This window comes from Argiope bruennichi, chromosome 2 (genome assembly GCF_947563725.1).
Source record: "Argiope bruennichi chromosome 2, qqArgBrue1.1, whole genome shotgun sequence".
NCBI classification, from domain to species: Eukaryota; Metazoa; Arthropoda; class Arachnida; order Araneae; family Araneidae; genus Argiope; species Argiope bruennichi.
Window position 1 is genome coordinate 51,704,679 of NC_079152.1, and position 13,016 is coordinate 51,717,694.

The following is a 13,016-nucleotide window of genomic DNA, read 5'->3' on the forward strand; positions in this document are numbered from 1 at the left end:
AATTTCCTTATTAATTTGGTTCATTAGTCTCTTGAAGACTGGGTCTCTGGTTTTTTGAAAATTTTTCCTGGCAAAGTTCCTGTCCCTGATTAGGTCTCTAATTTTAGGGTCAATAAAATTTTGACTATTTATAATGGGGGTGGAGGCTAGATTTTTTGCATTAATAATTTGCGATTCGAAGATGTTTACAAAATGGTCAAGTTTATCTGGGTTTGTAAATTCATCAATGTTTGGGGTTTCTGATTGACTGAGGGTTAATTTAAAATTATTCCAGTTTGTTTTAAATTTATTAAGATTATTGGGCAGGGAATATTTAAAGAAAAAATTTAATAAGATGGGATTATGGTCAGAGCTAAGTTCAGGTAAGGAGTGAATTTCATATGGGTACAGGAAGTCTTTAATTAAGGTGAGGTCTATTGTATTGGCTGACTGAGGCCCAAATCTAGTGGGGGTGGACGGTGCTATAATGTCTAATCCGGCCTGAAGGGCGAATGATTTTAGGGAATTACCTTTTGGGCAGTTACGCTTACAATCCCAGCTAACGTGGTGAGCGTTAAAGTCTCCGCAAATTATTTGATTAGGTCCTGTTTGCATCAGGTTTTCGATGTCGAAAATAAAATTGGAATTATCTGCACTAGGGGGGGATATAAATAGAGATTAAGGTTATTGGATCTTGATTTTTAAAATTTAATTTTACCACGCTAGCTTCTACATGTTGTAGTAAAGGTGGGGGGACCTCACTGTGAGGTAAACCATTTTTAATTAAAATTGCAGTACCGCCGCCAGCCTGGTTAGCTCTGTAACTGTAATATGAGAAATAGTTTGCCAGGAAAATTTTTCTTTGTGGTCTAAGGTGGGTTTCTTGCAGTAGGATTACATCGGGGCTATACTTATTTACAAAATTACGAAGGTCAATTATTTTATTGTTAATGCCATTTGCGTTCCAATAGGCTATGCGAAGGCTATTGCAGGAGAAAACTAGTTAGTGACAGGTAGACTTGGGTTATCGAATGCCTTCATGAGTATATCCAGTTTTTCCATAACAGTGTTTGCGGTTTTTAGTTTTTTAAGCTGTGAAAAGAGTAAAGGGTACTCGGTCGTTAGCTTTTTCAGTTCTTTCATTGCTTCTATAATGTCAGCGAAATCATTGCCTTCTAAAACGGTGTTGTTGGCTTGTTTGTGACCATAGGTTTGTGGCGCCAGCTCTGGTGGGCTTGTGTGGTAAGAGTGTAATGGAGGCGCTATCTCATGATGGTTTGTGTTTTTAAAAAGACCTGCAAAACTGACATTTGGCCTGATCAGAGCTTGATTTTTGTGAAAATAGTTGTCCCTATTTTTTCTCGCAGACTGAATTTTTGGGAAGGCCTCGCAGCCGCGGTAAGATGCTATGTGCCCTTGTTTGCCGCAATTGATGCAAGTTGGCGTTTCAATTTTTTCTTTTATTACGCAAGCATTAGTTTCGTGGCTTTCGCCACACTTCAGACATCTGGGCTTTATGTTGCAGTTATTCGCTGCATGGTGAAAAAAGTTGCAACGATAACATTGCGAGACTAGGTTGCGACCTCTGTAGGGCTCTACTGTGATACTAAGGTAATCCAGATGTTCTATTTTAAAGATTTCCTCGGCTTTTTCAGTTTTATTAAGTTCAACCATATAAAATGGAAGAGGTCTTTTAGTTCTTAGCTGGGTAAGTTGAACAACCCTAGTCACTGGGAAACCACTATCAACTAGGTTTTGAGCTATTATTTTTGTGTCGTATTCATGGGGGAGCCCTTTGATGACTGCTTTTAATGGTCTTTTGTTTTGGGGGGTTATGATATAATAATCATAACCCTGCTGCCTGCAGAAATTTTGAATGGCTTTGTGTTGATCAGCCGATTCTGGGAATATTTTTATGAACCCTTTATTCAGTTTGTTAACAGTTTTGCCGCAGGTTTTGGCAATTTGGGATAAAATTTCATTAAAGTTATCTGCATATTTCAACATTATTGGTGCTATTTTATGTTCTGCAGTGTTGGGAGTTTCATTTTCAACTGGAATATTATTGAGGACTTGAAATTTATTGCTTATGTTAATTACATTTTTAGGGGGTTCCGGTTTATTTCTGGCAAGTTTCCTCTTTGTTGGAGAGACGAAATTATCATTACTCAGGTTCAGGGAGGGTTCCTTAGAGTGTTCACATTTCGAGTCCTGACAAGAACTAACGAGGTTCATCTTACCCAGAAGGGTCTCCATCTCCTGAATCGCTTGTTTTCTTCTAGACTCCATGGCTGCAAGATGCGGGTGAGCATAATCAATCTGCTCCCTCTTGGCATGCCTTGTGGCTTGGTTGATACCTTCAATTTCAAGACTTAGGACTTTTACCGCATCGCGGATCATCAATCTTTCCTTGCAATGGATGCAAGTGTATTTCTCTTTAGTTTGAGGCAGATCACTATGATTGCCATCAATGATCATTTCTTCATTCGTCTCCGCGCATCTGCGCTTTCCACCTTCTTCGCAAACGCTACCGTTCATGACGGAAGCTAACACGAGAATGACTTCAAACAAAATCAAGTGAAAATCACAGCCTGCTTTTATGCACACAAGTGAATACTCACTTCTTCGTAGCTTCTGAGTGCCCGTCTTTTATAGTTCCGGGAGGCGGGGCTAGAGTCTTCCAGACCAATCAGGGCGTACCTGGCTGTACCTCGGGTCTTACTAGATCGATCGTGAAACTTCTAGAACTTTCCGGTATTATCCGTTTAGTCGCCAAATTCGTCGCCAAATGATCGCCAAGCTCTCAGGTCATTTACGCGGCAGCTGCTCAGCACAGATCTTACAACGGTCTTTCTCACGATGACACTATTCATGGCCGAGTAGCAAAGTTACAGATTTGTAACAATATATATATATATATATATATATATATATATATATATATATATATATAATATAGGAGTTTATTTACAAGTACAATTTACTTTTCATTCACATTTACTTTATACGCATAAAAAAGTAAATTTAATTACAAAAATTTATAAGTTTAAATTTAATCATGCATTATTCTAGAATTTCTTATAACTTAGTATTATGATCATGAATAGGGCCGCGGTGACTCGGTGAAAAGTTTGGGATCAGAGGTTCACTGATTTGAGAATAGATTTCAACAAAAATCCGTCATGTAGGTCGGTCTAATACTAAGTTAATCTGCTGTCGGAAATCGCTTGCTGACATGTTGGTGTAATATTGAAACTGGAGAAGTGGATGCCTACCGAGGTGCTCTTTTCACATCCAATTGAGATTTTCAAAAACACCTTTGTGGAACTTCAGAATGAAACAAATAATCAAACTGGTCTTTTAGAGCCGCTGGCCGCTGGCCGCTTATAAGCACTTAACCCTCTTGTATCAAGCAGTTTAAGAATCTTTTCTTCATGGAATAACGTTATTATATCGCATTATTAACTTAAATGAGTTATATAATTTGAGTGTTGAACATAGCATTGAACAAGGATAACAGTTTCCCCAATACAAAAGCATTCAGACACGTAGGAGAAGGTTGTATCTAGTTTGGCACTTGCGCTTTTAAAAATACTTTAGAGCTTATTTTTAACGATAATATTAGATTTAATTTTATGTAAATATTTTATTAAATTCTTCTGTCGCGGCCGAAAAGAATCTACCAGATCCACCAATACATCTGATATGCTTAATTGGGGTTAAGTTTTGGGATTTATACGAGACTTTTAAAGTTTTTTTCTGCTAAGGTAAAATTTAAGGTTAATGAAAGGTAAACCAGAGAAAATTCAATTATGAATAGTGTTTAATAATTTCAATGGAATATTTTAAAATTAATTAAATATTGATGTTTCTCAATTTTTTTTTTTAGAATAATTGTTTTGAAAGTCTGAATGAGATAAAAGGAACCGTGTTAGTCTTCGGGTTTTAATATTTTTCCGCAATACTTTATCTGGTACCACGACTTAATTATTCACAAGTCCTTTGGTATAACTAATTTTATTTGGTCTTATTGTCTTGTATGTATGGTAAATGTCTTTTGATACTGATAAGGATGAACTGGTAACAACACTGTAGCATGACATTGAATGAATTTAACACCACTACAAGAGCCTATTTAAATTGTGATATTTTCAATTAGTAGAGGTGAGGGGGATATAGGGGTGATAAAACAAGAGTCCGTTTTATGAAACGCATGAAAAAATCTTCAAAGCGAAAAAATAGATGACATTGGATACAGAACATAACGACGAACCACGGTTAAAGAAAAAAAAGCAAATGTCTAAAGATGCAAACAAAGAATAACGAACAAAGTGTATCAAATATTGAATAAATAACAAAGAAACCAAAAAAGAAACAAGACAATAAAATGCAAAATATTTGAAAGGGCAATCAATATAGCAAATCAAAGTTGGTTCTATTACGGAATATGCAGGCGGAAAAGAAAAGATATTACAGAAAGTCTAAAATTAATACTAGGAACTTAAAAAAATACAGATCTTTTATACGTTGTCTGTCATATGATTAGCTTATGGTTCATACATATTGGTTAATTGTACCAAACTACATCTAAATAGATGACTCCTTTAACATAGTTGCGAAATACCAAAGAAAGGATAATCTAATTAGACAGATAATTTGGATATCAGATGTGACTCGTGTCTATGAAAATGTTAAAGAAACAATCCAAAGAGAGTTTCATTGAATATTTAATGAGGAAAACGAGTGTATTTCGTATTTTTTGTTGAAGGTAGCGACTGAAACAGTGGAATTGATGGGGAAGTGATATAACAGATCTTACTATCGTTTAGATTTGTCCTTCATTTTTACTGTTATTGACTGATTAACTTACAATTGCTGCTGTCCGTTTCATTTTCAGATAACTCTGTACTGTGGATGGATGACTGCGGGCATCTGCATGTGGCTTTATTTCTTTCGTTTTGGAATCGCAGAAGATTCGGGCACAGAAACTGCTTTCTATAATGCTATTAAATTCATCTTGTTTTCTTCTGGAACAGCATGGTTTGTTTTTGCGTGCGTAACAAAGCAAGCAGGTAAGTAAAATTAAAATATAATTTTATAGCTATAAGCTGTTGCGGTTTATTCATTAGGACTGTATATTGGAGTTTCTCAACATCATTTGAAAATCTCATTTATTAATTTGTTACAAAGCTTTAATCAATTTGTCTTTTATATAATTAATGATCTTGCAGAATGCACTAATTGCTCATTAGTTGAATTCTGCAAACGCGATTAGGATAAGAAAACTTATAGCTTTTCTCCGGTGAGCGTGGGAACAAAAGATAAGAACATGGACAGATCTACAGCACAGAATAACTTTTATTAGATAAGAACTATTGCTTGCTACTTAACAAAAGTAATTAAGAAAATTATTTTTGTTAAAGTAAGAAGTAAATTAACTTATTCCGGGCTAATAAGTAATTAATAAACTCTAAGTACGTTAGGTGAATCTTCATTTCGAGGAAGGGAAAATTAAAGAAAGGGATGATGTTTTTAGAGCTGCTTTTGGGCCATCCCTTCCTTTATGAGAAAGAAAATCACAAAATGATATTGTTGTTTCTTAATTTTTTTTTCTCTTTCACTCTCTTTTATTATTTCCCTTGGTTTTATTTAGCTTGACTATTAAGACGAACAATGCTCAATTTGTTTTTTTTTTCCATTTCTTCACAAGTTTTCAGCTGATGAAATAAACAAATTTGTTAATTAAGGATGACAATAATGACTTTCATGCTCTTGTCATATTGTCATGTAGTTTCACTGGCTTAAAAATATTTTTTTTCTTTAACTAGATAAAAAATGAAATATTGCTTTTTAAATTTGGTTAAAATGTAAAAAAAATTATCTTTATGCCTTGAATAGAGGAAAAAAAATGTTTAATAAACGTTGCGATAAGTTATATAAGCAAACTTTACTTCCTTGTTTAAAAAAAGTATTGCAACAGTCAAAAAAAAAAATCACAAAATTCCTTTAAATTTTTGAATCTTTTTTTTTAAACCTTGTGTGTCTGTCCGAAACATAATTCATAAACTTTTCAAGATAGGTGTATGATATTTAGAATGCAATTTTTAAACTAAATAAATTTAAAAAAAAATGATAAATTTTCCAAAAGCTTGCATTTGAACTCAATATTCCGAATTGGATAGATACTGGGTACCTGACTTTATCATTAGAATTTTATACCTGTGTCATATTTGGGATCAAGTTAGTCAAAAAGTTGATTGTGTATCAAGCTACTTATTCATTTGTATGTGAATGCAATAAGCCAAAATTGCATCTAATTGGATGCAGTTTTGCACATGATTTTTATTCGAAAATTTTTAATCTTTAATTTTAGATTTTATCAGTTTATAAACGAATATAGTGGCTCCAAAACTTAATAGGGAAATAAACAACTTTTAATATGTGATCTTGTTACCATAATCATAAATTCTGAAACAAATCGATGGAAGACAAAAGATGCTATAATGCAACCTCTATTCTCTTCACTATACTATGCAAGTGTACAAAAAAATTAAAAGAACTCTCTCACAGGTTTGGATTGAGACTCTGTTTCATCTCTTAAAAATTTGTTGGATTCCGGGGCATGCAAGGAGTTTAGGCAAAGTAAAAGCTGTTCGGGCTTCCAATTCGCTGACACTTGAAAATTTTGTTCCTTTAAATGATACTCTGAAGATTATCAGGAATTTAATGATGAAGAAATGGCAGAGAATATGGGATGAACACTAATCCAACAAATTGCATGAGTTCCATACTTTTGTCAAATACTCGAACAGATTTAATTTATATAGGGAAAAAGATGTTATATGCCTTCGTCTAAGAATTGTTCACACCAGAATTAATCATAAACATTTGCTTCGTTCTGAACATCCTCCTTTGTCTGCTTTGCAAATGTATTCTTTCTGTAAAATGTCTTACCAGAATGCCAAAATTTTGATATTGGCAAACTTAACCATTTTGATAAGAATGCCCCCTTAAGAGACTTGATGGGAGAAAATCCCAATCGAAACCTTTTTCTTTTTTCTTAAAGATATAAGGTATTGACAAACTCACTTGAGTCTTTTATTCATTAGCATATCTTATGAAGATTGTTTAAAACATGTTCCATACAATTCATTGTTCCTATAACTTGAAAGAATGAAAAATGCAAATGTTATTTTGTGTTTGGGACAGCATAGTCAAATACAACTCTTGCGTCAGAAAACACAATTCAACTAACCAACCACCTTTCAAAAAATGGTTTGAAGCAGTGCTAGGTTTTGAGTTATCGATCCACCACTGGTTACAGGTGACTCTTGATCAGCGCCTTAAAAACAAGCAAAATTTATTAAAATACCTCTCAGAACTTACATTAGTTTTCTGAGCCTCTTATTCTTGTCATTTTCAGGTTTCTTCAGCAGATTTCTTTCCTCGAATATCTTCAACTCTCTTGTCCACATAGCGTACTGCGGATACTTAATCCACTTCATCGTGCTGGAGCGATACCTGCTGATATACAAAGAGGCAGAAGACTATTCAATTGTGTCACTGGTTTGTATGATTTGCTTGACTTTATTTAATCTAATTTGCCGTGATAAAATCTGATTGATTTGAAGAGTTTGAACGCGTTCGAATTATTGATTTCCCTTGCTCTTCAACCAACTAGTCTGTAAAAACAGAGAAAACAACAGTGAATGCAGCTAAGTAATGAACCAATGTTTATTAATTCCTTTCATTCGATAACTTAAGAAAAAATATTCCCCAATTTTAAATTTTCCTTTATTTATATAAAGATCTCTGCCAGAAAATCGGATGGTGAGGGTAGATTTCTTTTTGTATTGCTATATTATTCGTATACATAAATATTCCATGGAATCGGTTTTCGGAACAGAAAAACAACCATGATGCCATTGTACTTATGTAATTAAGTTTTGTTCTTTATTATCTATAATTCTATATTTTTATCTACCAGTAGGATTATTGATTCTTAAATTCTAAAGAATGGTGGCTATCAAGGATTTTTAACGAAAAATTTATTCATTATGATGTTTTGATTAATTTTATAATAAAAAGTTGATAGAAATTAAAATTTCAACAATTTCCTCCCTTTGCACTTGAAATGACGTATCTACGAACTCGTCTGTGACCTTCACCCTTATCATTACTTAGTCCTCAAACATATTTATATGTAAAATTCTAAATTATGTTTTTGTAAATAGATATAATCTTTTGCAAATGGTGACGATATGTTTGTTTTCAAAACAAAGCCCGTTACTTTATCCTGTTAGCATAACCCATTTCTACATTCATTCTGCAGTGAAAAAAACGTTTTAAAGACAAATGAAAGCTAAGAATGTTGAGTTTATAAATATTTTCTACAATATATGAAAAAAAAAAAGAGCGCGCGAATGAGACTTTGGATAAATGATTCAATGGATAACAATAAGAAATGAGGCAGTCAGATTGATCATAAAACTTTCGTCAGTATGACTGCCAAAAAATTGGTTCAATAAGTCAGGGATAGTCAAAATTGCATTAATTTGAATATTGAAGTGAACATTATGAAGCATGACTGTACAAATGATTAAGATATTAATATTTTGTGATGTGAAATATTAGAAAAATGAAATGAACTCAAAAAATATACAAAATGCTGTAATGATGGTAAAGCTCTAAATTAAAATTCTGAATCATGGTCAAGCTTTGAATCATTTAATATTTTGTATCCTGTACAGTATCACATATGAAATAAAAAAAACATTCCTTATATTTAAGTAATTGTTTTAAGTTAATACTTATTACATCTGACACTAATGTCTTTTAAATTTATTAGCATTTTCAATGACTAAAATTAAAACCATAGGTGAAACTTTCAAAAATATTCGTATAGATTTGTCAGAATCAGTCTCCATAGAAATTAGATGGTTATCCGTGAGTAGGATCCTTTGATTCTTTTCCATTATTTTTGATTACTGAAATATGCGATTAGGGAGGACAGTTTTAGATACTTTTGATTAAAATAACTGTATTTTCATAACTGATAATCTATATATTTAAAAGATATTTTTGAAATATTACCAAATGCTTTCATATATATTTTTGGAACTTCATATAAACATCTAATAATAGTTTTAAATACGTATGATGATAATATCCGTATTACTATAGTGAAACTTTTATATCATCTTCAAATATAAACATTTCTCAATTCCGAAGAGTAGTCACTGCAGCGCAGATGCGTTGAGCTAGATCATCTAGTAGTATATGATGTTGGATAAGAATGTACTTTTGATCGATTTTCAGTATTTTTTTTATGGACTTCATTTATAAATTTATAATTTTGTTGCGAATACTGACCTTACCTTTGTTTAATTTTGTATTTATTACATATTTTAAGACCCAAATTTTTAATCTTAATATGTTAAATAATTTAAAAACTTACACAGTGATCAAATGGTACAGCACAGTGTTGTACATTTAATTGGGGGTTGTTATGACTGTGATCTAGACTTATTATAAGGAAAAAAAAAAAAAAAGATGAGAAAATAAGTTTTTTAACTACAGATAGTCGTTCTAAAAGCCTACCTAAAATTGCCATTCGAACCCAAATGACTATGGTAGTTTCGATATTAAAAGCTTTTATGAGCTATTGTTGGTTACAGGTTACCATCAAAATATCAGTCATATATTTGGACCTGGAGTGCATGAAATATACGGTTGTAGTCCAAACATCTTTAAGAAGTTGACTACCGCATGCTTCGCTTGTAGTTCTTGCCTATTCTGTGATTGTACCCGAATCATCCACTTAATTAGATTACAAGAAGAGAAAACAAAAAATCTAATTAGCGAGACAGTTCGAAAATCAGGCACTAATTAGTATCAAATGAATATTTGCAGAATGTAATAAAACTGCCTTCGTCGCCTTTATTTTCTGAGCAAAATTTTAATGCCAGGAGATCAATTCCAAAATGAGTCTCTTTTTTTTTCGAAACGGAACTTGAACTTAACAAGCGAACCAACCATGTACATATTTCACGTTAGAATTGTCACTTGTAAAACAATGTTCAAGCACATTATTATTGTACTGTTATATATGCTTAATCGAGTTCCGATTTTCTTAGTTTCAATTCTTTTCAGGTAATTCTGTCTGCTCAAGTGTTCCTTTGGACTTTCGTTTTCTCTTTTGCAGTGGCATTGCTAGTTGAAATCCCAATATCAAGACTTTATTTGAAGATCTCGAGCAAAAGCAAGTGTTGAACTATAAATGATGATTCTAATTTACTGAATTTTTCAAATAAAATGAAACTCCCAGGCAATTATAGTATAGATGGAGCTCTTTGAACTTTCAGTGAACTTGTTTCTGACTTAGAACGCTTGAAAGGAAAAGGACGGTTCGATACAATTACAATTTGATATAGAATTATATATTTTTTTAGGTATGCAATCAAAATTAATTTATGTAAAATAGCGATTTTTTTAGCATAACTATGAAATTATATTGTTTCTAAGCTTAGCTTAGCTTCACTAGCTTGTATCGAAATTAAGAATTTCATCAAATACAGAAAAAAACTGTTTTAAATGTTTATAAAGTGTTTTATTGGAATTTTTTGTTAATAAATTAGATATTTTAAATAAACAGTTATGAAATTTCGTCTGTTTTTTTGTATACCTGGAATTATAGTTAAATATATTTAAATTGATAGATCTTATTCACGTTGAAAAGTTTTAGACATGAAATCAAATTTATAAATGTTTTTATTATAGGCACTGTCAAGCACGAAAAATATACAGCATAATATACATTTTTATTCTTTTCTCGAAAAAATAATTGGATGCATTAACTGCTCATTCAATATAAGGGATTGTTTTATTATTAAGAAAGGAAAATTTTTGCACATAATTTTACAAGTTGCTCTTTTTTTTTTCTGAAAAAATATATGTGAGTGCATGCAACTCTGCAGGTTTTATTTCCTCGTATGCAAAGAATATATCAGTCGCCAAAAAATTTGAACTCTTGATTTTGATGAATCTTTGAAATTTCTCTGTGGAGACAATAACTGAAAAAAGCTTTAAATTAGATTAATGAAATTGGCCTTTTGTCTTTAGGCTTGCAAATTTTTATCGAATTTTTAATGGAATCCATTTAGAGGAAATTTAATCCGTCCGGGCCAAACGTCCTCCCTCTGGTGTGGTGTGGTGTGGAGAGGAGGAAGGGGTAACTCAGATGTCGTCTTCGTCATCTGACTGCGATTCAAAATTACGAGGGCCGTCCCAAAATAGCCCTAGCGTTGCTTTAAAATGGGACTGTAATATAACTAAACTAAAACTAATAATCCGTAATCCATTTCGCAGCTATTCCAAGGATTTTAGCTGAACAAATGCAATTTTTGAAAACCAAAAATGTGATCTAATTAAGCATAGAAAACCACACAGTAAAGACTTAAGACATTCATATTTCTAAGTTATAATTTGACAAAAGGTCAATCATTATTGAAGTCACATAGAATTATCCATAAAATAAGTTGAGACTTTTATATAATATTCTTTTTAAATTTAACATGTTAATTGTTTGGTATTTTTTAAAAATTCATATAATAATGAAGATCTTGCTCGGCATCAACTAGAAAAGAATAAAAATTCTTTCTGAAATTGTCGCCATAATAGACTTTATACCGGGATTTCGAAATTGTGATCTTCCTAACTTTTTCAGTATACTTATTCACTCATTTGGCTTTGCATAAAATATATAAATTCATCAGCAGTCGAATGCAGTTTTTTTTCGTTATTCAAACGAAAAGCAATGTAAAAGAGTTACTTTGGAATTTTCATTTCATTTTCAATTTTCAGAAATTTTGGAAAGAGGATTCGAAGCTTTCAATAAATTTCCTGCAATGATTATTAAAAGCTGTGATTTTGGTATTTTCAATAAGTTTCTACAGGCATATCGGTTACCACTACCTCACAACATAAACATCTTCAAAGACTGGACGATCCTAATTATATTTGCCTTTCCGGGTATACATCAAACTTTCAGATTATATATTCCATCGATTGGGGATTTGAAATTGGAAAGCCTTATCTGAAATTGATCGTTGAATGTCATCGTTACATCTGATCCCTCTAAGTAGCCACCAAAATTTCTTGTGGTCTTAATAACGCCGAGGTCTTTTCTTCCTATCGTCCAATAGTTCTTTCTGCCTTAGAAAGAAACTGGCTTGTATATTCGAGAAGAGGAAGCTCCGATCTTCCATGTTGAAGTAAAACAGTAAGTATATAATTACTTGAGCTTGTGCAGACATTTTGTGTTATTTTTGTACAGTTATACACGTATCTTCTTAATCATGAATATCTCTCCCACCCCTAGTAATTGAGGTTGAGAAGCTTCCGCGATGGTGATTGGTTCTCTCCACCCTAGTGGGTACACGAAAAAGTGGGGGTCTGGCTCCTCCCCTCGAAAGGAAATGAAATAACATTTAAATTTTTTGATAAAAGTTTGAAAAGTAAATGGTCTTTTAAAAACAGCTCCAAAATGTGAGATTTTTTTTAAATGATTCCGACATAACTGTTATGCTACCGAGATGCATGTGAGAGAGGATGCTATTAGTCATTCGTTGAGGAAACGACCAATTTAACAATGGAATTTTGCAGAAACATTTAAAAATAAAACGGCATTTGTAAGAACCAATAAATTCTGGAAAGACTCAAAAAGGCTGTTTTGTCTTGATAAGCAAAATGATGAAACTTCACTTGGTGATATTCTACTGGAACATCAATGGCAGATATGAAAGAAGTAGTTCTTGCCTCATATGGAAAGTCATCCAATCGGGGAAGAAATCGGTAGGGATTCGCAGCTGTAATGACATTCTATTTTCTATAATCAATGTAAAGACGCATTTCTCCGTAAGATTTCAGCTCTAAAACTAATGTATAAGGTAATTCGCAGTCATAAGTCATTCTTTTTACTCATATTTTGTGAGTTTTTCAAATTTATTTCTTTATGGGAGGAATAGGAATTGAAACTG

General features: G+C 32.5%; 1 protein-coding gene across 1 annotated transcript in view; it reads left to right on the forward strand.

Moving 5' to 3' along the window:
• The window catches only part of LOC129961063 (nose resistant to fluoxetine protein 6-like), a 30,900-nt gene extending 20,308 nt beyond the window's left edge, over positions 1–10,592 (forward strand). The window contains exons 12-14 of the mRNA XM_056074875.1: positions 4,877–5,051; positions 7,403–7,545; positions 10,132–10,592. Coding sequence (XP_055930850.1) covers positions 4,877–5,051; positions 7,403–7,545; positions 10,132–10,251 — 438 coding nt within the window. The 3' untranslated portion in view covers positions 10,252–10,592. The remainder of the gene's footprint in view (positions 1–4,876; positions 5,052–7,402; positions 7,546–10,131) is intronic.
• Positions 10,593–13,016: the final 2,424 nt, after the last annotated feature.